We start from the raw sequence: 27733 nt of genomic DNA, 5'->3' as shown, positions 1-27733 counted from the left end.
TCCAAGCGGAACTTGAATATCTCCAGAGAAGGAGACTCCACAACCCCCCTGGGCAGCCTGTTCCAGTGCTCCGTCACCCTCACCGTGAAGAAGTTCTTGTGCACATTCATGCGGAACTTCCTATGTTCCAGCTTATGTCCATTTCCCCTTGTCCTGTCTCCATGTACCACTGAAAAGAGACTGTCCTCACCACTATGGCCCCCACACCTCAGATATTTATAAACCTCGATTAGATCTTCTCTCAGTCTTCTTTTCTCAAGGCTAAACAGAGCGAGTTCACTTAGCCTTTCTTCATAAGGGAGGTGCTCCAGGCCCTTCACCATCTTTGTGGCCCTCCGCTGGACTCTTTCCAAGAGATCCCTGTCTTTTTTGTACTGGGGAGCCCAGAACTGGGCACGGCACTGCAGATGAGGCCTTAGCAGGGCAGGGCAGAGTAGAGAGGGAGGATCACTTCCCTCGACCTGCTGGCCACGCTCTTTTTAATGCACCCCAGTATGCCATTGGCCTTTTTGGCCATGAGGGCACATTGCTGGCTTGTGGCCAACCTGTCATCCTTCAGGACGCCCAGGTCCCTCTCTGCAGGGCTCCACTCCAGCAGGTCATCCCCCAGCCTGTACTGGTGCGTGCAGTTATTCCTCCCTAGGTGCAAGACTCTACGCTTGCTTTTGTGCAACCTCATCCAGTTTCTTACTGCCCAGCTCTCCAGCCTGTCCAGGTCTCACTGAATTGCAGCACAGCCTTCAGGCATGTCAGCCAATCCTCCCAACTTTGTCTCATCGGCAGACTTGCTGAGGGTGGCCACTGTCCCCTTGTCAAGGTCATCGATGAAGATGCTGAACAAGACTGGGCTCAGCACCGACCCCTTGGGAGCACTGCTAGTCACGGGTCTCCAACCGGGATATGCACCGCCAGCAATGACCTGCCAGTCAGCCAGTTCTCAACCCACCTTGCTGTCCACTCATCTATCCTACACTTCCTCAGCTTTGTTATAAGGATGTTGTGGGAGACAGTATCAAATGCCTTGCTGAAATCAAGGTAGACTACATCCACTGCTCTCCCGCCATCCACCCAGCCAGTGACAGCGCCACAGAAGGCTACCAGCTCGGTCGAGCATGACCTCCCCCTGGTGAACCCATGCTGAGTACTCCTGGTAACATCCTTTTCCTCCAGTTGTCTGGAGAGGGCATCCAGCACAAGCGGTTCCATCACCTTTCCAGGTTCAGAGGTGAGGCTGGCTGGCCTGTTAATTACCTGGATCTTCCTTCTTGCCCTTTTTGAAGACTGGAGTGACACTCGCTATGTGCCCCAGCCTTCGGGCACCTCCCTCGTTCTCCAAGACCTCCCAGGGATGATAGAGAGCACTTCAGCAGTCACCTCTGCCAGCTCCCCCAGCACCTGTGGAAAATCAGTTTTTCTGTTATGAGACAGTTCTTTGATTAAAGTGCAGAAAGTTGTGGAAACCACAGTTGGAATGACATTGTAAGCACTGTACCTTTTAAAATTCTCCCTCACTTTTTAGTGAAATAATTAAATATGCATTAGAAGACTTTAATAGCAGATGGGAAATGTTGGTGTTCACTATATAGAGGGTAGATAACCTTGATGTGAGGATGCTGAAACATTGGAACAGGTAATACTGCTCTGTCTCTGTTATTGGGGCTTTTCAAGACTCAGCTGAGTTGAGTTCTGAGCAGTGTGATTTTGCGTCAGCATTTACACTGTTTGGACTGGGAGGCTGGATTAAAAGATCTCCAGGTGCCTGTAGGAGGCTCAGTTATTCCATGAATCTTCTCAATATTATGTATCTTTAGAAAATGAAGTGTTTTCATTAAGAACAAGCCTGTACCATTTGAATTGAAAAGTGGTGTGATTTAAGATGAATAAGACTTCGGCACCTTTCTTGAATTCTCTGTTCTGCTGGAAACTCTGGTGATGAATTTGTCAAGAAGGATCTGAGAATTAGTTATTAGAAGAGCAATCAGTCTTTTTTCTTCTTCTTACAGCGAGAGTGGGGCAGGTCTCTTCTCACTAGTAACATTTGACAGGACTAGGGGAAATGGCCTCAAGTTGCGCCAGGGCAAGTTCAGGTTGTATATTAGGACGAACTTCTTTACAGAAAGGGTGGTTAGGTACTGGAATGGGCTCCCCAGGGAGGTGGTTGAATCGCCATCCCTGGATGTGTTTAAGTGCCGTTTGGATGTGGTACTCAGGGATATGATTTAGCAGAGGTTTGTTGTTGTGGTGTTGTTTCGTGGTTGTTTTTTAAGAGATAGGCTACTGGTTAGGCTGCGGTTGGACTTGATGATCTTCAAGGTCTTTTCCAACCTGAGTAATTCTATGATTCTATGATTTTCCTAGGACATGCTGAGGACAAATTAAAGAATGAAGATTATGGCATTGGGCTGCATGGAAGAAAAGGATCTGAGGGTGCCATTTGGCAGCAGGCTGAACATGAGCCAGCAATACGCCCAGGTGTCCAGAAGGGGGCCAGTGGCATCCTGGCCTGTATCAGAAGTTGTGCAGCCAGACTGACTATAGAGAAGATAGTTCTCTGCTCAGCACTGGTGAGGCTGCACCTTAAATACTGCGTTTAGTTCTGGGCCCTCACTACAGAAAAGACATTGAGGCCCTGGAGCATGTCCAGAGAAGGGCATTTCTGCTTTTCAAAGGCTTAGAACATGAGTCTTATGAGGAGCAACTGAGGGAACTGGGCTCGTTTAGTCTGGAGAAGGCTCACGGGTGACCTTGTCGCTCTCTGCTGTTTCCTGAAAGGCTGTTGTAGCAAGCTGGGGGTTTGTTTCTCTGAGGTAACAGTGATGAGACAAGGGAGATAACATCCTCAAGTTGTGCCAGGGGAGGTTCAGGTCAGATATTAGGAAAAATCTCTTATCAGAAAGTGTGGCAACACATTGGAACAGGCTGCCCAGGGAGATGGTGGAGTCTTTGTCCCTGGAAGTCTCCAAAAAACATGTGGGACATGGTTAGTTAGCATGGTGAGATGAGTTGATGGCTGTACTAGTAATCTTCAGGGCCTTTTCCCACCTTAATGACTCTGTGATAAATGCAGTTTCAGACTTGCCAAATGCACAAGTCAGAAATTTTCCCAACATCTTTAACAACAGGCTATTACTTTCATGTGTACGTGAGGTGTACATGTCCAGTAAATGGATGGCAGCCTGTGACAAAAATGCATATCTTCTAGCAGTTGTGAAAGTTAACAGTACATAAACTGAACTGCTAGCATCCACAGTATCTTCACACTGAGAAAAAAAAATCAAGAGTCATGTCAGATTTCAATATCCTTGGACATACTTCTGTTGTAGTATGCCACCCACAGCAGGACAAACACCAACCTGTGGTGCCTGTGATGGGTAAGTTGAATAACCTTTTTAAGGTAGCTGAAGGGATAATCCTTGTATGTAGTAAGTTTTGGGTTTTGGCAAAGAGAATGCTGACAATACAGAGCAGTTGTGAAGCACTTCAGTCTAGAATGGGGTGAAGAAAAACAGAAATGAAGTAATAGCTGTTGCAGGCGAGAACCAACAGGCACATAAGGGTCTAAAGTCAGTCTGAAGATTTGACTTTGCTTTGCAGTTCATCTATAACACATTAAAATTCATAATATCAATTAAAGATCCATTAAAATTATTGATGTGTTTAACTGTGTGAAACTTTACAAATGAATGAATTACTCTTGTCACATTGTTGGAGCTGGCTGTAACCAGGGTTCTTTTATTGTTTGTGTTTAGATGCTGCTTGCAGAGTCACTGTGGTCATCTTCATGGACGAGGCTAATTTTCCTGTAAGCCACCAGTCACCCTGTAAGAGGAATTGGAAATGATATACATACGTAAATAAACTGTGAGCAAATTGGGACTTTCAATAGTAGCCAATCAGAGAAAGTACTGTTAAAATACTTGCACCACAGTTCTTGTAAATTGCCTACCAGTGAAATACCATATTTATTCTTCATCTTAAGATATTTGTGAATAACCTATTAAACAAGTTTGTTAAATTTGTTGGAATACTAGAAGTCTTCTTCTAATGTGTATATCCAACAAACAAACAAGCACCCTCAAATATCTAATCTACTTTTAAATGCTGAACCTTGTTTCATTCAAGTTACAATATTCCAATTTAAAAAAAAAAAAAACCTTCCCCATCTCTCAGTCCCTCCCTTCCCCCAAAAACCCCACACCAGTAGTGAGCTGAACAGGACTGACTGAGCCGCATTTTCTCTGCTTATTCAATAGTACATAAGTGAGACAATATGGGGACAAAATGTAGAATTTGATATATTAAAGAGAACTGTCATCATTTAAAATGGGGAGAATGTAATTTACTGCATTATCTGGACTGGTACTTTTTGATGTGAACTTTGACTGTAGGTGCACCTGGCAATGTGCAAGTACAGACATTTTATAAGTATTTTTTACACATTTTCCTAATGGCAAAAGCTCACGCTTTAGTAATTGTAGAAAACTGTAAGAAGTGATGGGTAGCTGCATTTTTGACAGCAAAACAGTTAAGTGCCTTAGTTTCTATTTGTAAAATATTCAGAAAAACATTGTCAAGCTGCTTTCTTTAGGAATCGTTAGTATTTATGTATAACATTCTGAAAATAAAACCCATTTTCTTATAACACATGTATGCCGTGTTAGTTCTGTGTGACTGAGTTTTAGACTTCTCGACTTAAAGGAGTGCTGAAAAATTGCAGAGAATGGGTATGTGAGCACCACAGCACCAACGAAAACATAGCTTTAGTTATTCCTTTTGGCCCACACACTGCGTATTATTAAAACTGGTTTTGATCAGTGCAGCAGATGCAACTTAACCACTCTTACCAAATATTAACCTGCATTGCCCAGTACTGAAACCATTCAGTATTGACTGGATTGTTTTAATGAGCAGGATGCTCTCTGTGCTTGCTTTAGTTGATGCCAACCAACTTTCTCTTGCTCTGACAGTGCATGCCTATTTTATGTGGTTAGCTATATTTACTCTGGTTACATGGACTTCCTAATTCAATCATAAACAAATACTATAGGAAAGTTTTATAGCAAATGTGTCATACTTAATCTGAGTTTCTAAATGGAGCTCTGGAAGTAGGTAGATAAAAGTACAAAACTCAAAAAGAGAACCTTATTTTGTTATTTAGATAGAAGTGTTCTGGGGAAGAAAAACACAATAGACTGCAGAATCAAAGCACAAGCCTTCATGAGTTGAGCAATCAAAAAATATTAAGATTCAGAAACTGAACAATGAAATACAGAAAATGGCAGGAGTTAAATCTGTCTTTCCCTCCTGTTAACATGAATTCCAGAACTGCAGACAATCTCCTGCCTCAATCATTGCCTGTGTTCGCATAATGGACAGCTTTTCCGCATTTTTCTCATCCACTGTTCTTAGCGAAACTGCTGCTTTTGAGGGTTGCAACTCTCCACCAGTGTTGTAGTCAGACTTCGGAAAACGTTGGAGGTGCATAACTGAACCTAAGTAAGTTGCCTAAGTAAAGGTACTGCCAAGCAGCAAACAAGCTCTCTTTGGAGGCAGAGTCGTTTTCAGCCCATCATACAAACAAATTTATCTTCCTAGCCTATACCTTATTTTGCTCCCTTCAGAGAAAGGAACCTTTTCTCCCATGTGTCCTGCTCTAGGAACAGACAGGGAGACGGTAGGAGTGCAGTGAACGTAGGTGGCAGAGATGGAGCATACAAGACTCACTCTGCTGGGAATATACAGATGTAGATGCCAAAGTCCAACTGTGTTTAGCAATAACAACTCAAAAGCAGTAGTGAAATGAGTAACTGCAGTTTCCTAGCTAGTCATCAGCTTGCCAAGTCCTCTAAAGGAAGGTGAATGAATATGCACTTGGGAAGTATCAATAGGAAGCAGCTGTTGGATAGGATTAAGTTTTGCTGTTCTCGTCAGTTCTGGTGAGTCAAATCAAAGGCTCAGGTTTGTCAAGATATATAAATACAGGGGTACACATGAAAATAATTAGGAGAAAAGGCTAAGAGACCTGGGACTGCTCAGCCTGGAGAAGGGAACAGTGAGGAGGGATCATATCAATGCTTATAAATATCTAAAGGGCAGGAGTCAAGTGAATGGGACCAGAATGCTCAGTGGCAGAACAAGGGGCAACAGGCATAAACTGGAACATGCAAATTTCTACCTGAACATGAAAATAAAACACTTTACTTTGAGGGTGACAGAATGCTGGCACAGGCTGCCCAGAGAGGCTGTGGAGTCTCCTCTGGAGATGTTCAAAACCCATCTGGATACTTTCCAGTGAGACATGCTGTAGCATTGGCATTGTACTAGACAATCTCCAGGGGTCCCTTTCAACCTCTTTTGATTCTGTGACAGCGTGATACTGCTGTCAGATAAAAACAAATGACACTCCTGTTCACCACACTGGAAACTGCAGCTTTCACAGTTCCACAGAGACTAGCATGCCAATGTTTCCTACACCCTACCTCCTCCCCCTCTACCAGTAGAAAGGATAAAAGGATGAAAAACTGCAGAACATATCACAGACACTTTTGTCCTCTGCTGAAACAGCAAGTTAGAAAAGTAACGTGTTACCTGCCAGGTGGTGAGTATTCCTTGTGGCACCAGAAAAGTCACCCAACAAGGAGTACTTTGCAGAGCGCACATCACTGATCAGCTATTGCTCCCCATACCAGCAAGGACCAACACAAACCTTTCTTTTCTGTTTCCTGCATCAGTGTATCCCTCCCATGCGAGAGCTGGAACTCTGCTCTCCAGCTAGCTGTTTCTAGAGCAAAAATTGGTTTGTTCCCATGGACTGTTCCTACAACAGCATTTTTCATTCATCCTACAGCTGCCAGTCATGGTAAGTGCCTAACTGCCCATCCCTGCTCTAATGTGAAAGGTGCTCAGATCAGCACATTGCCTGTTTGGTGTACTTTGCACAGGCTTCATCAAGATCCCAGGTATAAACAGTGAGCACAAATGAAGTTTCCATCCCACTCCCTTCCATTAAACGGTTTATGAGTATTATGTAACTACTTAACATTGTGTTTATAGTTATGATTAGCGGAGGAAAGGCAAAACCCAAGTATATATCTTTCCAAAATTGTTCAATGCTGGAAAATAGACCTGTTTTGGATGGAGATGAGCATATACTGATCTTAAGGGTCACGGCCAAGTGACAGCAGGATCCGATTCCCAGTACAGGCAGGGGCTTGTAATGAGGAGATGTAAGAAATAGTACTCCCAACTACATTCTGAAGCTGGTAGTGTTCTGCAAATAGTAGCCACATAAAATGGCACTTAAGACAGAAAGAAAATTAAATTACCTTCTCAGCTGAAGGCAGCGCTCCCAAATTCCTTTTGGAGGCCAGTATCAATATAATGAAGCAAACAGACATGAAAGGAGGCTGCAACTACAAGCAGCAGCAATGTGTCCTCCCAGGCATCTGCTCCAACCAGCTGAGAGCACAGATATCATGTAAATGATGACCACAAAACAACCGTACAGAGATTTACCCTTGTTCCTCAATCTGCTGCGGTGGCCACTGCTCTCAACTCTACCTACATAACATTGCAAAGTTTGGAGCCAGTCCCGACATGTTAAAGTCAAACTGTGTGTAAGGGACCAGAGAAGAGGGACATGAGATGCAGTTTTAGCAGAGAAACAGATCCAGGCAACATCTCTAAAATGCAACTGAGTGTCCAGTTCACCCATTCCGAAAGTGAGACTGAAATATATCATTCCACTTTATGATTAAGGAAAAATGCAGAAATGATTAACCAGAGCAATCTGCACTGGAGTTGCACGCCTCAGATCTAGCTGCCTATTTAAAATCATCTGTGTCCTGAAGAATGCTGAAGGTAGCAGCACAATTCCTCACCCTATTTGTCACCACCATGCCTGTATTCAAACCAAGATCATAAAAGCACATATTTCAACTGGTATTTTGTTAAGTTTCTCAGCAGGGTTCACATAAAATCAGTGTACTTGGTAGTCCAGTCACATGAAGGCAAACATTTTATTCACTTTATCTTACATTTGAAAATCCTTACAAGCTGCAAAAATAAAGCTTGGTTTGACCGAGGTAAAGCAACACCGAGTATTTAAGAAACACTGCTGATTGAATATCTTTCCAATCGATATCATAAACCTAATACAATGAAAACTGTATTCAAGTTGTACGAGCAGTGAATTATTTGTTTTGTCTAGAATGAAAGGTTGAAAAGAAACTAAAGCTTTCAGTTAAACATATTTCCATGCTCACAATTCTCAGCTTTGAGGATGTCAAAAATCCTGTGATCTCTGCTGCAACAAAAGCCTAGGGATGGGAAGAACTCGACTGTGGATGCAAAACAGGCACCAGAAGAGCCACCAAGGGAAGATGAGAATATGGTGGTACTGGCACATGCTCATCAGTTTTCCAAAAGTTACTGCTTTCCTTAAATCTAAAAGTGTTGAGAGATCTTAATATGAGAGTTTAACCATTTTTTGTGATAAAATGTAAAGATTTGTAAGATTAGAAAATAAAAATACTATTTCAAGATTTTCATGATAGACACCTGCTGTTCTTCCTCAGAAAACTTCACATTAATGCAACAGTGAAGAGCTTGGAGGTAACCAAACAACACAACATTCTTTTTCACAATAAAGAATCATCCTGTTACGTTGCCAGATTTTTGCAAGAACTACATATTTCATATTACTCAATTCTAGCATTGGAAATTTGTTACTAGCTATGTGACAAATCAAACACTGGGGATAAACACTTTCAAGCCTAATTATGACCACTCATTTAAGGATTATACAGAAATAGAACTGACAAAAAATTAGCGGAGTAGCAGCATTACAACATGGCTCTGCTTGGCCTAATAACCTAATACGATTACATAACTGTAAACATCCTTGTAATTCTCCAGCAGCGGCTGAGCCTGGACAAAGTGCTCTGCTAATCGTCAGATATTGCTTCCGGTACTTGAAGAGTATCCAGCTGTTAAGGTGCTCTGCCAGAACTCCAGCAGGAAAAAGTGGAAAAAATACACAGAAGACAGAAAACACTGCCCAGCAAAGCCAAAAAACACGGGACACCTAAGGCCACCCAGCAAGCTGCAGTAAGTCGAGAGATTCTCAAATAAGTACAAAGTCTTCAAAGGATGTCCTCACATGCAAGTCACATAGGCCTGAAAAAGCAACTAGAGACAAAAAAAATAATAAAAAAAAATAGCACTCTAATCCCTCTCCACCACACACTTGCTGTTGGAAGGTGCAGTTATACAAAAACTAACTTCTCATTCTAACCTTTCTGTTGATTTTAAGAATACCGTACAAGTGTAACAACTTCTGGCAGATGAGAACATCTATCTTTGCTCCTTAAGACATTGGAAGTATTTCTGTACCAACATCAAGTCTGCTTCATGAACTACAAAGAATGGGAAACAAAGTCTTAGTCTGACCACTTGTACACCTATCCCTATGCAATTACTGTATTTCTATATAATTTGTTATAATCCCTATAATACCCCTAGAAACTGTAACAAGAGCTACCAACAGAGCATATTTCAGACAGACCCAACCTCGTGACTTTCAAGCTCATCCATCTGATGTGTTAAGAGAAGGTTCCTCAACCCATGAATTCACCAGTGTTAAGTAAAAATTACTTTCTCGGTGTAAAGTGCAGCTTGCATATTCTGTTGGTAGTTTTTGGCACCTACTCTATGACATGCAATGGATGTCATAAACGTGTTTGAGTATCCGGAGTGGCCGTCAGCTATTTGCTTGTGCAGTACATGCAAGGCATTTTAGAGCAAAGAAAGCACAAAGAAAATGTAATTCTTGGAGCAGAGGTATCACTGACAAGACATAAACAGTACAGATAGACAAGGCAGATATAAGACCAAAAAGAAAAGACAGGATGGAGACAGAGGTAAGCATGAACTGAAATAGAGAGAGGACGAGCTGTTAAGTAGAGAGGCACAGAAATGGTATATAGAAAACAATCAGAAAATGAAAGAGCAACCTTCAAAAATGAATATAAACGCTTCTTTGAGAAAATTGTTTCCTGTGAAGTAAATACTCCTCTCTTATACAGCATTAAGCTGACACATACATCCTTGCCAAGGTGATCACGTTGGTAAGCACATACTCAGCTTCAAGAATCCTCTCTATGCCTTTTCCCCCCCGCTTCATCTCATTTTTCATACATGAAGTTACACCATGGGTAAGGCTCTCCAAAAGTCCTGCCTGTGTTCGTATTTTTTTTTTCCACAGGTTTAGACCCATTACTTTGCCTGTATGGACCATAAAATACATCTGCAGTCTGAGTGGACACTGAAGATATCATGCAGACTTTGAATAGCACTGAAAAGAGCTAGTATGAGCAAGGAGCCAACAACCAAAGCAACTGGGAATATGGGTTCTTTTGGAGCACATTCTGAGGCATGTAATTGAGAACAGGACAAAACCTGCTTGAAAGCTCATATACTGCATACATAAATTCAGGATCCAAAAATCATCAGTGAATTATACTTACTATTACAGCAAAGCAGATCCACTGCTTTTCTTTTCTGGAAGGACCCTAGAATCAACAACACACAGGAACATCAACTTTAAGAACAGCTGTCTACAATAATTGTTTGAGCAAAGATGAGAGAAAAGAGTAAATACCTACCCAACATGTCCTTTTGACCAAGACTTTGAACTTGAGAAAACAGCTGAACAATCTGTTCTAATTTTATTATGTTAGTGGGAACAGGTCATACTTCCTACACTTCTCTCCCTAGAAGAAACCAATACAACACCTCACCGTGATCAAACTGCCACTATAATGCAGATTTTAAAACAGATGTCACCAGATTGGTTTGTTTTTATATTCTTCTACCACTGCTACAGGTTTGCATTGTATCTTATAAAACAAACCAGAGAAATGGTTTACTCGGTTATCACCACCTTTTCCCATGCAGGAGAGGGAATGCTGCCATTATATGCTGCTTTCCGGACTTTCATCAAAAACCATTTAGTCCACAAAATTGTTACGTGATCTCTCCTCAGAGCTCATTAAAAGCTCAAATACTAGTCCTGTATTTACATTAAGCTCCTGCTAGATCCAGAAGAGCTGAAAGAAGCATATAATTTAATAGCTTTAAGTTCTGCATAGATCCGTAAAATACATTCCACATCTCAAGTATTACAGACTGGATCCAGAACTGGATCAACTTGTGCAGCGAAGTAGATCTGCTAAAAGGAATGAACCTGAAATCGTGCTGAAGAATACAGTACTTCACCATGACTCGTAGTACTCATATCAACATTGCCCCCCTAGCAGGGGGGTCGGAACTAGATGATCTTAAAGGTCTGCTCCAACCCAAACCATTCGTTTTTTAGACCTGAAAGGTCTGTTCTAACAGCCAAAAGACACATCTGATTGGAAAGGCAGCTTTGTGAAACAACACAGGCAGATAATTGCAATGGTTTCCGGGTAGTATAACCTCTGAAATTTTCCTGCCTCATCTATCATCAGCTACCTCACATCAAAGCTTGCTCTTTACAATGTATACATAGGTAAGAAACCAAATAATTCTCCTCTGAGAGGGAACACTACATTGAGTCATACTTCAGAAATATTCACTGTCTTGAAATAAGCACTTAAAAAAAAATGAAGAAAAAACAACATGTAAGAAAGTAATTGAGTTTGTATCAGTACAAAGATAATGCACTGTTTTTTTCATATTCCAGAAACTTGAACTCACCTTCTATAGCAATATTTTGTAGTTTTCAGTGCTAAAGCCTGATTTAGCACTGATTTCACATTTCAGATAAACAACTATATGGTTCTCTTAAACCTGGATTAAAGATGCAAATGAAAACAGAAATATACTTACAGTACTATGATAAAAAGCTTAAAAACGATGACCTCTCTGCAATTCATTCACATTTTTGCATGGGTAAGAATCCAGCTTCAGACAAAGCAATGGACTAGTTGTTTGGAAGGTAAAACAACAAAAATTAATTACCCAAAGCAAACTGCTTTGCCACTACAGAACAGCTGCAGAAAGTTGACAGCACCTTCTCATCCCTCTTAACAATACACCCTTTCCCGGCAGAGCGAAGTAGAACCGTAAACTCTTGGCAATGAGAGCATGTTTGATACTTTGATACAAGTTAATATTCTAGCACAGTATTCCATGAGTTCTCAGAACAGTCCTACCTTTCCTCTGTGAGAATACACAAAATTTGGGGCATGCCTTTAAATGACCAAACACCTTTTTGTTCCTAGAAAAACATTCTTGTCCGATTTCATACACTGATCTGCAGTGTTGATCTCCAACATGCCCTTAGTTACATGGCAGGAACCTGAACTAGGATCCTCTCCAGGATCCTTTCCAAACTGGATGATCCTGATATGATTCACTCTCCATATTCACAGAAACTTAAAAACAAACAAACAAAAAATACATAAGAGACAAAAACCCTAAGAATAGTGTTTTACCCACGCTCCTGCATGTAGTTTTAATTAAACATATTATTGCACTTCAGAAATTTGAGCAATTTGAAAGAACTACTAGAGAGCACATACAACAAAAAAATAACATACAAACCAGTATTCTCTTGGTTGCCTCTCCAGTAAATTACTTCAAAATATTTAGTGAATTCTCATTTTATTTGATTGCTTCCATTCTATACACTGGATTTGCAATTCACATTATTTCCAAATGAAACCAGTTCCCAACTTCACTACACTTTCCACTTCAGCACTTACATATTTAAAACACATGACAGTTTCTTTAATAAGAATGTAGACTTGCAAATGATTTCAAGTCAGAGCTTATGAATAGCAACACTTCATTATTTAGCCATGACTACTTTCCTTAACAACAAAGACCATACAATGCTTAAAGATTAAATGAACATCAATTTACAGTATTCAAAGACTTGCCACAAGAAAGTGTGAAGAAGGTTAATAACCTTTCATGTAATTTAGAAGTGATTCTCCACATGCTTGCTTTATTTGCTAAAAACATCCTGTTATCTCCCCCAAGACTTCATATTTATTGATGAACTAAAGGAGTACTTTATTTAGAATGATAAAAACTAATTTCCAGACCAACAGCCTTGATTTACTGGGGGAAGAGGGGAAAACGTTACATTTCAGTAGTTACTTGCACATGAACAGACTTAGATCTGCTTCACAAAAATATCTAATCCAGCAGAGATCTTAAGCAAAGGACATCAGTGCTAAACTTTAAGTAGGTGATTTTGTATGTACTCCTTCAATCTAACAAAATGAACTCTGAAAACAGCCAGTTAATCTCTTATGCTTCCAGTGTATTTTGAACATCGACACTTCATGTATTTGCAAGCTTATTCTACTGTTAGACAAAGTAGCAGAATGAAACTGAACTGAAGTTACCAGTGGAAAGTTGACTAAGAATGGCTCTTACACATGCACACACTGGTTTCTAATTTGCTTTATTCACACGCTTTAGATACTGTAAGCTTTGTGAACAAACTATAAGACAGCCACATACTACATTCTGTGAAATTTTATCCCCAAAGAAGTTTTTGTTATTCCTGTATGCAGCAAAAGATTCACCTTCTGCTACACTGCAGCAAAATGTCTACAGACCTGTAATTTCAGTGACTTGTGTCTATTTAACTTACTTTTACAGTTCTATTTTATTCGCAGGTCCATTAAAAGTGAAGCTGAAAACACTTTAAAAAGACCAGTAAAGTCATCTCCCACTCCAAAGTTCTTACAACTTAAGAAAAAAAATTGTTTAAACTGCCTAGCAGTCCAAATTATCAAGTTTGATGTTTATATAGCAGAGATTATAAACTCATATCCATTCCTTAGTTCAGCTAACTGGTAAGAGGGAAAGTAAATCCTCATTCCAGCCGTATCTGAAATCTGATCCCCTTGTGCATGACTGCATATTACATTTAATTTATCACTTTCAATTTAAATTGTACTTTTGAATGATATTTTGAAGTTTGCATTTTTAAAACAAGCTTTACTACATAGGGAGAATCCACAGAGCAGATTCTTTCAACTCCATTTTTGACTTAATTTTTAACAATAAGGTACAACTGTATCACGTTCACTGTGCTAAATCCACACCTGAACAGATTACGAAACATTTTGAAGCAGTGTCGAGTAAATGATTTTGGTGAGCTGTAAAACAGCCACGTGCAAGGTATACTGTACCACAACAGATCCAAATCCTTTGTAAAAACCCAGCATTCCTTCTTCACGTTTTATAGTATTAATGCAGTCTCTCATTCCCTCATACTGAGTATTGATGGGAAGCACTTCATAGCCAAGGTCTGTATTGTCAATTATTGTGCGTGTCCCTTGAATATGAAGGCGGTGTAAAACTGTTTCCAGTGGGTAGAGCATGACATCAGCACAAAGGCTAGCAGCAAAGCTAGCAATAAGTTCTGGAAAATACGCATCCAGCATGCTCTGCACAGAAGTGGAGCTCTCTGTTGGAAGGCTGTGGGAATTCTCTCTTTTCAGAAAAAGCAGAACAAGCTTCTGGACGATGGAACTGATGACGTAGTGAAGAACTCCATGCAGAGCAGTTGGAAAAATCAAGACCATCAGAGGAAGGAGGCGCTTGCTGTGGGGTACTCCCATGCCTACAACTCTGCCGATTCCTTCTTTCACGCAGTCCAGAATGCCAGGATTATCTCGAATGATTTCACTCTACAAGCACAATGGATTAGTTATGACTTGTGCTATTTCAGAACCACACTGACACCTACCTCTGCTGAGTTTTATCTTAAGATAAATACGTATTTGCACGCTATTGCGTTTAAGCAGCTATACTGAAATTTCAAGTTCTTCATTCATACTCAACAGATTCAAGTCAATTTGCTTTTTTTTTTTTTAAAAAAAAAAAAAAAAAGTGAACCCACCTCAAAGAAACAGAAATGCTGATCAAATGAAGAAATGTGTGTTATTACCAAAGAAATACAACTTTCAGGCTGTCATAGGAAATATTAGTATGGGTATGCCAAAAAGAGAAACTAATTTGAATGCTTCAGAACATTTTGCTGATCCAGGCTTTAAGAATAAGCAATACATTATAAGCTCGGAGATCTCTTCCCCTTCATGTTGCCACTGTCACTTCAAACTGCGCTTAAATTTGTCACAGCACGCCACCTACTGGCTTGAAATGTAAAAGACAAAAGCTGTAGCAACTACAGCTTAACACAGCTATTTCAATGAAGCGTTTCTAACTGTTAATGGTTTGGTTTATCAAAGATAACATAAAATTTCCAGAAAAAAAAAATAAATCCAACAGTCTTTAATCTTCATATCTTGAAATTTGTCATGGTCCTCTTACAGCACATGAATAACGTAAAATTGCTACAAGTTGTCCCCTGCAGTAATGGATAGAGCAGAAACAAGTGACAAAGGCTAACACTAACTCTTTTGACTTTCTAGTTACTAGTTAGAAAGTCAATGATTATGTTTCCAAGAACTGGATAATACATTTATACAGCACAGATATATCTATTCAGTAAAATATTTAATGATTGAACCAAGCCTAAAATTTTGTCAAACCTCAGTAAGATTACTTTCACACAGAAAGTTTTACATACTTGTTTGTGCCAAGCTGAACATGAACCAGCAAAGTGTCCTTGCAACCCAGAAAGCCAATCATATTCTAGGCTGCAAGGAAAGAAAGAGGCCAGGAGGTCCTTCCTCTTTAGTTTGCACTGGTGAGACCTCACCTGGAGTACTGCACCCAAATGTGGAGGCCTCAGAATAGGAGAGATGTGGACCTGTTAAAGTATGCCCAGAGAAGGGCCACAAAAATAATCCAAGGGATGGAACACCTCCCCACAAGGACAAGCTAAGAGAGCTGGAGCTAAGAGAGCTGGAGAGTGGAGAAGGCTCCAGGGAGACTCAAGAGCGGCCTTTTAGTATGTACACACATTCTGAAACTAAGAAGTCAAAAATCATCCTTTCTTTGCCTCTTCTCCACAGAAAACATCCTATTTCATTGACACCCTGCAAGAGCTGAACTACAGGTTTAAAAAGTTGGGTCTAAATCTATCTTAATAAGTACTATTAAGTACTTGCCTAAACAAAAATGATTACTTTGATTGAATGACATGAATGACTAACCTGCATCACCTTCACAAGAATTCACTTTACAGTTAAAGAGTGTCACCAGCAGCAAAAAGATACTTTCATAGTAAAAGCAACTCATTACACAGAGATATCCAAAAGAATTATCCTGTAATGTAGTTAAGCTTTGACTGTTTGAACGAAACAACTCAAAGAAATGTAAGTGTTATACCTTACTCTGCAATGTTACAGAACATGTATCCTAAGTGACATATTCAAACTTTCAGGAAAGTTGTTTTGATGACTAAAGGAGAAAAGCATTCCTTGGTATCTTGACCAAACAAAGCTGAATTACTAGAAAAGCTTTGTAATCATTATAAGGAAGGGGTCAGGGGTCATACCAGTAACTTGCCTACCAGGCCTTTTAAAAACCTTATATATGGAAAAGACTTGTTTAGAATATGTCTTCTAGAACACATAAATGCAATTTGCTCTTCCATAATACAGACTGTTGGAACACTAAGTGTTTTTTACCTTACTAGATTTCCACTTAAGTCAGCACAAGCAAAATAACCACCAAAATAAATACGTTTTACCTGAGTTAATGAAACATACATCCTCAAACAAAACCAATACAACTACTGCAACAAATCTGAATGCAAATCCAAGCGTTCACTTCTCTAAGTAATCTAATTTATTAAAAAAAAAAAAAAAGTACCTTCAAAATGATATATATATATATATACATGTAAATTACCTGTACAGTTTCAATCAGGCTTGCAGAATAAAAAGGCATTGCTATCACATGTGTTAACCTGTAAAAATTAACAAAATGACAATTATAGTCATGATAAGATTTCAATTTTAGTCATATATGCACACAAAAGCAGGTAGTTACCTACCAAGTCAAGCATAAGGCAAAATAGTAGCTCAAATACTGAAACACACGTTAACAAGTCAAGAAGTTCAGAAGTTCTGTGAAATTCTACTCTCACATGATAGACCAAGTCTCAGATATTAAAATCTAATGAACGAAACCAATCTTTTAAATTATCCTGTCTCTATAAAGACACAAGGATCCAGAAGAAAGAGAAGATTCCTGAAACTGACACACACAGCCAACATTGTTGAAAAAATAAATCAGAATTTGAGAACTACCATAAGCATCCTGTCAAGTAACAATACTTGCAGATTATACTGCTATACATTTACTAGCTTTATTATTGATGCCTAAATAATTAGTAACAATAAATGCCATATTTACCCTTTGAGTAGAAGGTGTCCACCTATCTGTCTGAGGTTCCATTTATGTGAAAGCTCTCTAAAAAGTAAAGTTATACATAACACAGTAAATCCCACAACAGTTATTCTCAAGCATTTATTTCACGGTTATCAACTTCCTGTCTTCATACTGGCATTCTACTGTTAGTCTTGAGATTAATCTTTCCACTATGGGAAATCTTTCAGTCACATGCGTAGTTAATACATTGCAGTTAATTTTTAAGAGCTTAACCAGGCCTACTACATCGCTTAAAAAAACTTTTAATTATTAGTAAGCCTCTGAAAGTCGTTTTCAGGAAGTAGTGGAAACTTCAGCATCTCAGGCTTTCTTTACCAAAATACATTCTTTATTGTATTTTGAATTAAGTTACATTCTTTCTATTTCTTGAAGTTATTTTTGTCCATCTGTTTCATTCTGAAAAACCTACGTGATATTCTGATAGAGTCAGACAAGACCGGTCTCTAACATGCCTCACTGAAACAAAATTCATGTGCTGTGTACTAAGGAATTATTTTTTTTAAGTCAACATTAAGTTAGAATTTTCTAGTTACACATTTCATGATATGAATAGTAAGTTAACTACAATCAGCTTGACTAAAATCTCATACTAGCTCAATATGACATTCAACAGCCATAATTTGGTAAATACCTACAATATGAAGATATTTCTATTAGAAATGTCAGAAATACTCAAATTTTAAAAAGTAAGCTGTAACATTCAGCTTCAGTTCTCATCCAGACAGACCTGATGACCTCAGAGGTCTTTTCCAACTTAAATGATTCTGTGAAATACAGAATGAGTTTGTCTAATACAGAACAACATTCAACTTGCCACGTAAATGTTAGCATGCATTTCCAAGACCCTTTCCTGTAATGGGGGAATGCTGCAATACAGTATTGAAGACGTTTCACTGCATCCTTTGTTCTTTAAAGGCTTATTTAACTCCACTTATGGTGGAACTGTTGCTAAAAGCAATAACCTCCACCTCCCTGCAATGGCTCAGTGATGCGCACTACCACTCAAGTGTCCAGTAGAAAACTGCATGGGCCAATACATATACAAGACAATCATTTTTGCCAGATCTCTTCTTCAATTCAGTTGTGACTTCTTATATTCTGTGGAGGCACAAGCTTGGAAGCAGCACTAAGTCATGCTCAGAGTAAAGCGTACATGCCTTGGAATTTCAATAACAAGAAAGCTGAGCTGTTTGCTTAAGTATGAACCCTGTTTACTAATGCTTTGGTAATTGCCAGAACCTGCAAAAGTCTGACTTTTATTTGTATGTATGTATGTATGTGTCATACAGTGATACTTTGATTCAGCCCACACAAAACTCTTAAATTTAAAACCGTGTCCTTTACGCACTAGGTTTCTCTGTGTACATTAAAAATGGGAACACTCAGTGCTTTCTCAGTGCTATGACAATTCTTAAGCCCTTTGGTCAACTCAGACTTAAAAAGCATTAAACACAAAACATGTTTCTACTTCCTTAACACGTTATCCAAGAAAGACCTTTATTACTTCAATGGCTTTAGTTTGTGCTCTGTGACTACTCAGTATCTTTTACTAACTTTTGATTAGAGAATCTTAGAATCAGCAAGGTTGGAAAAGTCCTACAAGATCATCCAGACCAACCACCTGCCTATCATCAATAGCTCTTACTAAACCATATCCCTCATCACAACGTCTAAATGTTTCTTGAATACTCCAGGGGTTGGTGACTCGAAAATTTGCAGTGTTATTTTTATAGTTGACCAAAAGGCAAACATACATACACGGCTTCCAGAAAGTCTCTTACTATTTAATCACACAGTGACCTTTGCCAAGACAATCTCACTGTGCTGAAGCCACCTACTCAGTGTCTGAATCAACTTCTCAAAACAAACAAAAAAAAAAAAACAAAAAAAACACCCCTTACATTTCTAACACTTAAAAGTCATTGTTTTGTTAGAAGCAATAAAGATCCACGCAATACCTTGGTAAAGGTGTGAATTCACTGACGATGCCTTCTGTTCCCAGCGTTATGCCCTGAACAATGAAAGTGCTGCCCATTCCTTTCCAAAGAGCTCTTGGACCCTGTGTTTTGAAATATGCAGTTATACTGAAGCAACATAAAATATTTTTACTATGTTACTCATTTGCATAAAATCTAAGCAAATCCAAGCTGCATAGGGTCACAATCCTATCATTAAACTTCAAGACCAGCAAACCAGAGAAGACCGATTTTCAACTCAAAAGAAACATGCATCAAACAACCGTAGAGGCCACTGTGTCATAAATGTAGTGACATTTTCATCGGACAAAATATGCTCAGGATGTTAAGATACACTGGTTTTTACTGCTCTCTGATTTGAGTATGAGAATTTCCATTCTCCTCCTTCTGCTCCACAAGACTACACAGAACTGGAAATTCATACAACACTATCTTCAGATGCAATTACTTAACACTCCATCTCTCTATCCAAATAAAGCTTCATTATTTTTAAGTACCCTAACAGGAAAAAAAATTGTTTTGAGGGCCTCTTATTTTCTAAAATACACAAGACCCCCCCACAAAATAATAGACTTCATGACAAAATAATCATCACTTTCTGAAACATTTCTGTGATCATAAACACCCCCTTACAATGACCACGTGTTTTACCATCAGTTGCATAAATAAATGAAGATGCCAGCATACAGATGTGCTATGGTAACATTCATTGCTTTGATGCAATCTGGCCCCAAATACTGACCTGTGTCTTATTGATGTTGTACATAAGATTGACAATAGTAAATGGAGTGAGATGATAATTCCGAGCATGATAATTAACCTGTTAAAAACATAAATGACTGCAGTTTTATAAACACACAGAAATTACAACTCTGAAGAAAAAGCACTTCCAAAATAGGTATCATCTCTGAAAAAGTTATAAAAAGTGACCAATATATGAATACATTCGCACTGAAATTCAGAAAAACAAGTAAAACTTTTAGGTGTTTACATTTGCACTATACATACAATGAGTAAGCACAGAAAGGAAAATTCTTGAAATAAAACATCCTGTTCGTAACCTGGATTTGAAAGATGTTTCAGAGATGATGAGGATCTCAATTGCTGTAGTTTATTTTCCATTATCCAAACAAAAAAGGATGCTCAAGTTAAATTTTAGAACAGAAAAAATGCACACTGGAAATAGAAATATAACAATGTATGCTGCAGTATATACTTAAGAATTGTAAAGTTTCCTTGTACGCTACAGAATATGACAATAACATCACAGCATAGAAGAGATAATAGAAAAGATATACCTGACACTGACGACGCAGAACAATGCAAGGATGGGCCAACACATTTTCTGTAAATAGGCTTTCAAAAAAGAGAACTGTATTCAGAATACTGAAAGCAGCTGTAAACTTACAAAAGAAGGCTAGTTATTATTCCCTAACAGCATCAAATCAGATCAGTACTTGAAAAAAATACGCATCACCTTGCATATGGATAAGGCATTCTGAAGGGCTACCTTGTAGCATGCCAATACTACAAATGAATAAGTATAAAAACACCCAACACATACATTCACAATGAAAAAGTCCATATATGTACATACGTTGCTTCAAAAGTAATACCTCCAATTAATTTCCATGGAAACCATAACAGATGCAAAAAGCACAATAACATTATTTGACAGAGCAAATTCCCAGTTACAAAATGCTATTTTTCAATATAGTCACCATCATTAGCAGATGAGTTAACTGATACGTAAAAGCTGTGTATGGTGGTCCAGAACACGCCTCGTCTTTCACATAGTTGCTAGCACTGCTGAAATATACTACTCACTGTGCTCATATCTACAGTCTGGACTTCATAAACATTCAGCAAGTATCCATAAATATCAATGATTGCAATTTTTTTCCACGTAGAGAATCTTAGAAGTGTGCACAAAGCAAAGGTGCATTACTATGTCAGCCACTATTTTCTCAGATCTCTGCTGCCATCTGCTGCACAAGAACAAACCATAATGGAATACTGGTAGGAAGGTTCACTTTCCACTGCCATACACCACCAACATCTGCCTCTGGTGCTGCAGGGCAAGATAATAAAATCGGAGGCATTACCTTTGGAGCAGCCCTTGTATATACACATGTCTTTTTAAAAGGCAAAGCAATGCACCATAATTCTTAAACGGTCCCTCTGCCTAAGATGAGGAAACAAAACGAGTCAGAGGCAGGATATTGAAGGGGTTACTTTCCAATTTCACATTTGCTCTGCATACCACAGGATTTATAAATGACCTTATTTAGAAAGGGTAGAGAATTGTCATCAACAGCTACTTTTGAATTTCAGTCACACATTTTTTCATCAGAAGAGCATACTTCCCCAAAACAGCATTCTCCTTCCTCAGCTGAGAAACAGAGCTCAGACTAAGAAAAATCTCTCAATTCTAACATAAAATCTCTGGCCACAGCCACATAGAAAACTTGTCACCTGAAAGTATTCAAGTGGTAAGAACACTTATCTGCACGTGGTTCAAATCTGGTATAAGAATTAGAAAATCAAGACCTACGGACTCTGTCTAAGCATTCCAGGTAACACCAGTGACCACCGACTTGGCCATTTGGAGCTGACTTTTAACAGGAGGGATATTACTCTGGATAAGCAAATATTAATTGGAAAAAAACAAAAAAACAAAAAAACAAAACAAAAAAAAACAACAACAAAACAAAACAAAAAAAACAAAAAACCCACCAATCCCGAAGTTCCATAAGCTACTGAGCTAATTTGTATTTTGCTTCTATCAGTAAGGCAAAGCTTTCCTCACACTCCAACTGCTATTCAGCCTTTCTCACAGTCAACTCAGCTAACCTGTCCAAAACTAACCTTTTTTTGTGGGTGTTTTTTTTTTTACCGGATTTCTGACACGAGTCACATCACAGGATGCCTGACAAGCACCTGATGTAGTGCAAATGCAGAAGCTGGAAGAACTGGTCTCGTCAATGGTACAATGTTGATCAGCTCTTTCTCAAAACCACCGGACCACCTTACAGTTCTAGAAGCCCTTGTACTCAAGATGTAAAAAAATTGTCACATTTGATTAACTTTGAAATATACATGGTTCCAAAGGAATACAGAAGCATGCTAACACCTTCATGCTGCTGAAGGAAATGAATACGATCCTACCATATGGCTCCACTCTTTGCTGCTGTCACCTGAGTTCATTAGTTTCATCACATTAAAAAGAAATTAAACAACTCTTAACATGTTTGGCAGTTTCCTTGCACCTCAACGTTAATAACGTGGCTGAGCAATGAGCAAACTGAATCGCTGCAAGGGAAGCAGTGAAAGAATGGAGACAGGTAATTTCATGAGATGAGATGACCTAATTTAAGCAACTCCTTACTTGCCAGAAATGGTCACTCCTATTTCCTCTTCTTTATCCCTCCCCTCTCTAGTCCACCGTTGGCACTACTTCTAACTGGCTCCTGCAGAGTCAGCTCCCTGGTAAATCAACCTGCCTCACCAAAACAGCACAAAGTCACCCAGCACTTTACCTGATTTGTTTACACTTTAACTGCCTCAAATCAGTTAAAAGAAGTTCTGATAGTCATCAAGGGTGACAAGAGGAGGGGAAGGAACAGATCAGGCTGGAAGGTCTTTCTCTTTTAGCAGAAGTACTTCAAAAGAACCTCAGCTGCCCAAAAAACTTAAGATGCAGTTTCTTATGCTGAGCTAAATGGGTAACTAACACATGTACCCTGATTTTCTGAAAGCAAAAGCATTTTAAAAGTTTTACTTGCAGGTAAAGCAAATCTCACTTTCCACAAAGAATAAGTCTTCTTTTATTCATTACTTTTTTTCGACACAAGAAAGCCAGCTACCACCCTTTCATAAGATCGATCAGTACAGTGCCCAAGAAAAATCACATCAACTGAGCATGACCGAGCAAGATACTAAAAAAATCCAGTTTATCACAATACATAGACTAGACAATTTTAGGTTCTGAAAACAGTATTAAACACTTTAAATCCACTACTTTCACAAATGTTCTTCATAGTCAGTATTACCAAAATCATAAAATTAGACCAACTAGTTAGGTTAACATCACTGATTCAAATACACCAATGTTAAAGTTACTTGCACATTCTTAGGAAACATTCACATTACTTCAGTATGTTAATAGAATGAAAAAAACCACTTCTGTGCTATTCTCAGATTGCTATGAAGAAGTTTTAAATTCACTGCTTCCGGAGTAATTATGAGAAAAACTAAATAACAGAAACCTGAATGGATTTTAAATAGCAGGTTTGCACAAGCACTTCAACTGTATAAGTCTATAGGCATAAAAATAACACAGATAATGTATGTGAGGATCATAACACAAATATAGCTTTACTAAATCATAACTGCTTGAAAGTAATATAGAAGTCTTACCTTGCAAGGCCAATTCCAAAGCCTGCAAATCTGTTTAACTGCTCTGAAAGAAATAAAAATAGATTATATAGCACAGAGGGGAGAAATGCCAAGCAGACCATTTGAAAAAAAAACGAAATACAAAACAACAAAACGCAACCAAAAAGCAACAAGCAGTTCCAAATTATTTTATGCTGTACTTGACTCAAAAAGCCGCAGCTACTAAACCACATTTTTTGTCATTTCAGCAAGAGAAAATATTAAAAAATGATTCATCCAAGAATATCTGTACTTTGGACGGCACTTGAATTTGCACACACTTTCAGAAACAAGGCTTAAAACAACCACAGGAGAAAAAAGGAGATAAAATGAACAAGAAATTCATTTGTGGTGCTCAGAGATGTGACTTGGCAGGGGGTTGTTAGAGTTAGGGTGCTATGGTTAGGCTGTGGTTGGACTTGATGATCTTTAAGGTCTTTTCTACCCTGAGTAATTCTATGATTCTGTGATTCATAGAACTGAAGCTTTTATCTAAAAAGGTTAACTTCATTCATGGCAAGTTTACAGCAATTCAGAAATTTAAATTTAGCTATTTATGGCAGAATCAACTTGAAAACCAAGAACAGTAAAAAGAGAAACTTTGGAAAAGGTAATAAAACAACATCAGGGGTTTTCAAATCAGTTTTGTAACCCCACTCCTTTGCTAAAAAAGTAGTTACTGAAAAACACCAAGTCTGCAACTGGAATAATGGGTTCAATTACCTGTTGTTTGTTACCATATATTTACACTCTGAAGTACTAGTTTTAAGAAGAGCTTTAAGAACTGTAAATGCAACTGAAATTGCATTGTTCAAACTGCTAGGTGAATTCAGACTTTAACCACAGACAGTCCCAGTGGAGCCTCAGAGACACAGCAGCTCTCCTACAAGGCGCAATAACCACTCTCCACTCACAGAGGCTGGACTCAATGATAAAGCAACTCCTTATCAGTTCTTTAACATGCAGAACCAACATAATGACCGGGAGTAGATAGGACAGGAAAAGGTACGTTCAGCACATCTATGAAGAAGCAGTGTGTTACACAGTACTTTCATCAATGGGGTTGTACACAGACAACCCTAAAATCCAGAGGTTGAAAAAAAAGACTCACCCATTAACAAACTAAGTTTCGACTAATCCAGCTGTTCACAGAATGCTTAAGTGCATATAAACTGCTCCAGATCATCTTTTAATTAAAGCAGCCTGTGCTCAGCAGCCTAGATTTAGAAAGTTTCTTACAGTTCACCTCAACCTGGCATAAAAAGCCACTGTGATTCTAAAGGCCTCTACTCTCTCATATGGAAAGGCCTCGAATCAGCCGCCAGCTCTACCGCTCCTTCACTACTACGCATGACAGACGTTTTCACCCCCGCAGTTGGTGCAACAACCCTCGTACACTTCAGCAAAACAGTAAAGCGACCGGAAGACAATCTGCAACATCAACACTAAGCAACAAAACACTCCATCCGACCCACTGCCACCTCCTACCCTTACAGAAAGCGGAGCACGTCAGCAGGGCATCATTTATACGGGCATAGAGGAGCCGACCGACCACACGCCGCTTAGCCATGAGTCGCAGGTTGCGCTCGGGCACTCTCGGTCCTACATGCACGGAGCCGCTGTGCCGCGGGCCTGGTGCGGCCAGCCCTGGGCCCATCGCGGGCAGACGGAGGTCAGCGCAGCGCACCCGCGCGGCGCGCGCCCAGGCCCACCGCCTGCCCGCCCTTGCCCGCCAAGGAGAGGCGACCAGGGCCGCGAGAACGGGGAGCGGGCCGCACCGCTCAGCTGGGCCCTCCCTTACCGGCGCCGGGCCCGCCCGCCCCGAGGCTAGGCTCCTCGTTGAGACCCGCAGCCCCAAGCGGCGTCCCGGCCCCGTACGGCGGAGTCTTCTCCCCCCAGTGCAGGTTGCGGCTGCCGGGGATGTCGGGCGGGGTGGTCACCCAGTGACCCATCTCCGCGGCTCCGCCGAAGGGCCGGACACCGGGGCCCGGCTCCTCCCGGCCGCCCCCGCGGTAGCCCAGGCCATCGAAGCCCTCGGGGCGCCGCGGGTGCATGGCGGGCCGTCAGGAGCAGCAGCTCAGCCCGCTGCCAACCGCCACTTCCGATCACCAACAGCCAACCCCACCCCGCTGAAGCCGAGGGAGCGCCATGTGATGAGGGAAGAGGCGGGGCCGGGAGCAGGGTGTCCCAGCGGCATCCCTCTTCCTGCGGGGCTGGGCTTTCCTCGGAGAGCAGAGGAGCGCCGGCGCCCCCTGTCGCACTGGAGGAGCAACGTTGAGGACAAGGAAGAGTTGGGGTAGCTCGCTCGCGAAGGCGGCGGCGCTGCGGGAGTCGGGGCTCGTCTGGTGTTGTACGATCCGCGCGTTACGCAGCTGGGCCTGCTGCCAGCCGGCTGCGTGAGCCGGCCCCTTCTCTGACCTCCTGCGTCCACTGAGAGCCGCGGGGTCTGGAGTTGAGAGACCTGGCGTCGTTCAGCCTGGTGAAGACTGAGAGGGGACCTCGCCGGTGCTTGCAAATATCTGAAGGGCAGGAGTCAAGTGGGTGGGACCCGGCGACGTTCGGCAGTTCTGTGACAGAATAAGGGACAATGCAAACAAACTGGAATGCAAGAAGTCCCATGAGGGAAAACTTTCCTTTGAGGGTAACACGGTACTGGAAGAGGCTGCCTTGGGAGGCTGTGGAGTCTCCTCTAGAGATGGCCAAAACCTGTATGGACACTTTCCTATATAACCTGCAGAAGGGAACATGCTGTAGCAGGGGTTTGGAATTACATGATCTCCACAGGCCCCTTTCAACCTCTGCAGTTTGAAATTCTGTAAGAGCACCAACAGCTGGGCCTTGGGATGACCTGCACTGTTAGGTCTTTGCACACCAGATTAAGCTGCATTAATCCTTTCACATCTAAGTACAGGACTTGCAGCAGGAATGCTCACTGTGTTTTGCTGTCATGCGGTGCTAAATCTTCTCAGCTTTGCCTGGTTTCTTTACCTCCTGCCATTAAATATTAGCTCTCTTTTACCAGGGAGCCTCAGGTGTTCCTGGTGACTGGGTGAAGGGTCAGTGTCCTTGTTTGGGTAGGGAGAAACACGGCCTGGAGAGCTGCAGTCCCTCTGTCCTGCAGCAAGAGAAGGCCTGCATGGATTTGCTGCCTGCCTTTGGGCCATGACACTTTCCCACTAAGTGCAGGTCTGTTGCAAACATGATGTTTTGATCCTGTGAATAGGCAGAAGACCCAGCTTTCCCAAGAGGCAAGAGCAAAAACACTGCAGTTCGTTTTAGGGTTAGAGGTAATTTCTGTCTTAAAACAAAGCGGATTTTTTTTTTTGTGTGTGTTTAAAACAGCCTAATTCTGGTCAGTACATATTGGTATGAGCAGGTCTTTAAGGATAAGTGATGATCTAGCAGGAGGTGGTTCTGGGAATTACAGGAATAGTGGATATCAGAAAAAACACTGCACTTTGCACAGTAGGGTAGTGTGTTATCAGTCTACAGTAGGAAAGATATCTTCCCTGTGGAAATAAAGACCTAAAATGGCTTTACACATTTTTGTTTGTTACATGCGTTTAGTTCCCTGGAAATTGCAGGAGTGGGAATGCAGAGGTAGAATCTGCATCTTCTGCACAACTCCAGCCTGTAGTGTTTCTCTGATCGTTCTTTCACAACGTAAGGCTTGTTTTCAAACGATTTAGCAAAAGTTTGGGCCAATTTCTTTTTTCTGAAAGAAAATACAAAGAGTACAATTTTAAGATTTGGTTTTGCAATTACAACAAATTGGAAGCAAGCTAAGTTCTTCAAGCATTACAGTAAGACATAGAGCTCCTGTATGCTAATGATCCCTTGAAATAAATTCCCATGTGACCTGCTATAGGGACAGGTGTGCCATTTCTGGACTTGGTTGCTGCTCTCTCTGTAACCTACAGGAAAGAAGTGCAGAAAAAGGTTGTTGA

General features: G+C 40.4%; 1 protein-coding gene across 1 annotated transcript; it reads right to left on the bottom strand.

Moving 5' to 3' along the window:
* Positions 1 to 12472: 12472 nt before the first annotated feature.
* SLC25A46 (solute carrier family 25 member 46) lies at positions 12473 to 25959 on the bottom strand. Its single transcript, XM_072359247.1, has 8 exons — positions 25588 to 25959; positions 23769 to 23811; positions 20648 to 20705; positions 20092 to 20169; positions 19332 to 19432; positions 17338 to 17394; positions 16831 to 16888; positions 12473 to 14699 (listed from the first exon to the last, which is right to left on the bottom strand). Exons 1-8 carry the CDS (start codon positions 25838 to 25840, stop codon positions 14121 to 14123), a joined length of 1227 nt encoding a protein of 408 aa, XP_072215348.1. The 5' UTR covers positions 25841 to 25959; the 3' UTR covers positions 12473 to 14120.
* Between the last annotated feature and the right edge of the window lie 1774 nt (positions 25960 to 27733).

The sequence above is a fragment of the Excalfactoria chinensis genome, chromosome Z, assembly GCF_039878825.1.
Source record: "Excalfactoria chinensis isolate bCotChi1 chromosome Z, bCotChi1.hap2, whole genome shotgun sequence".
Lineage (NCBI taxonomy): Eukaryota > Metazoa > Chordata > Aves > Galliformes > Phasianidae > Excalfactoria > Excalfactoria chinensis.
The sequence above is the reverse complement of the archived record's forward strand: the minus strand, read 5'-3'. Positions and strand labels throughout refer to the sequence as shown.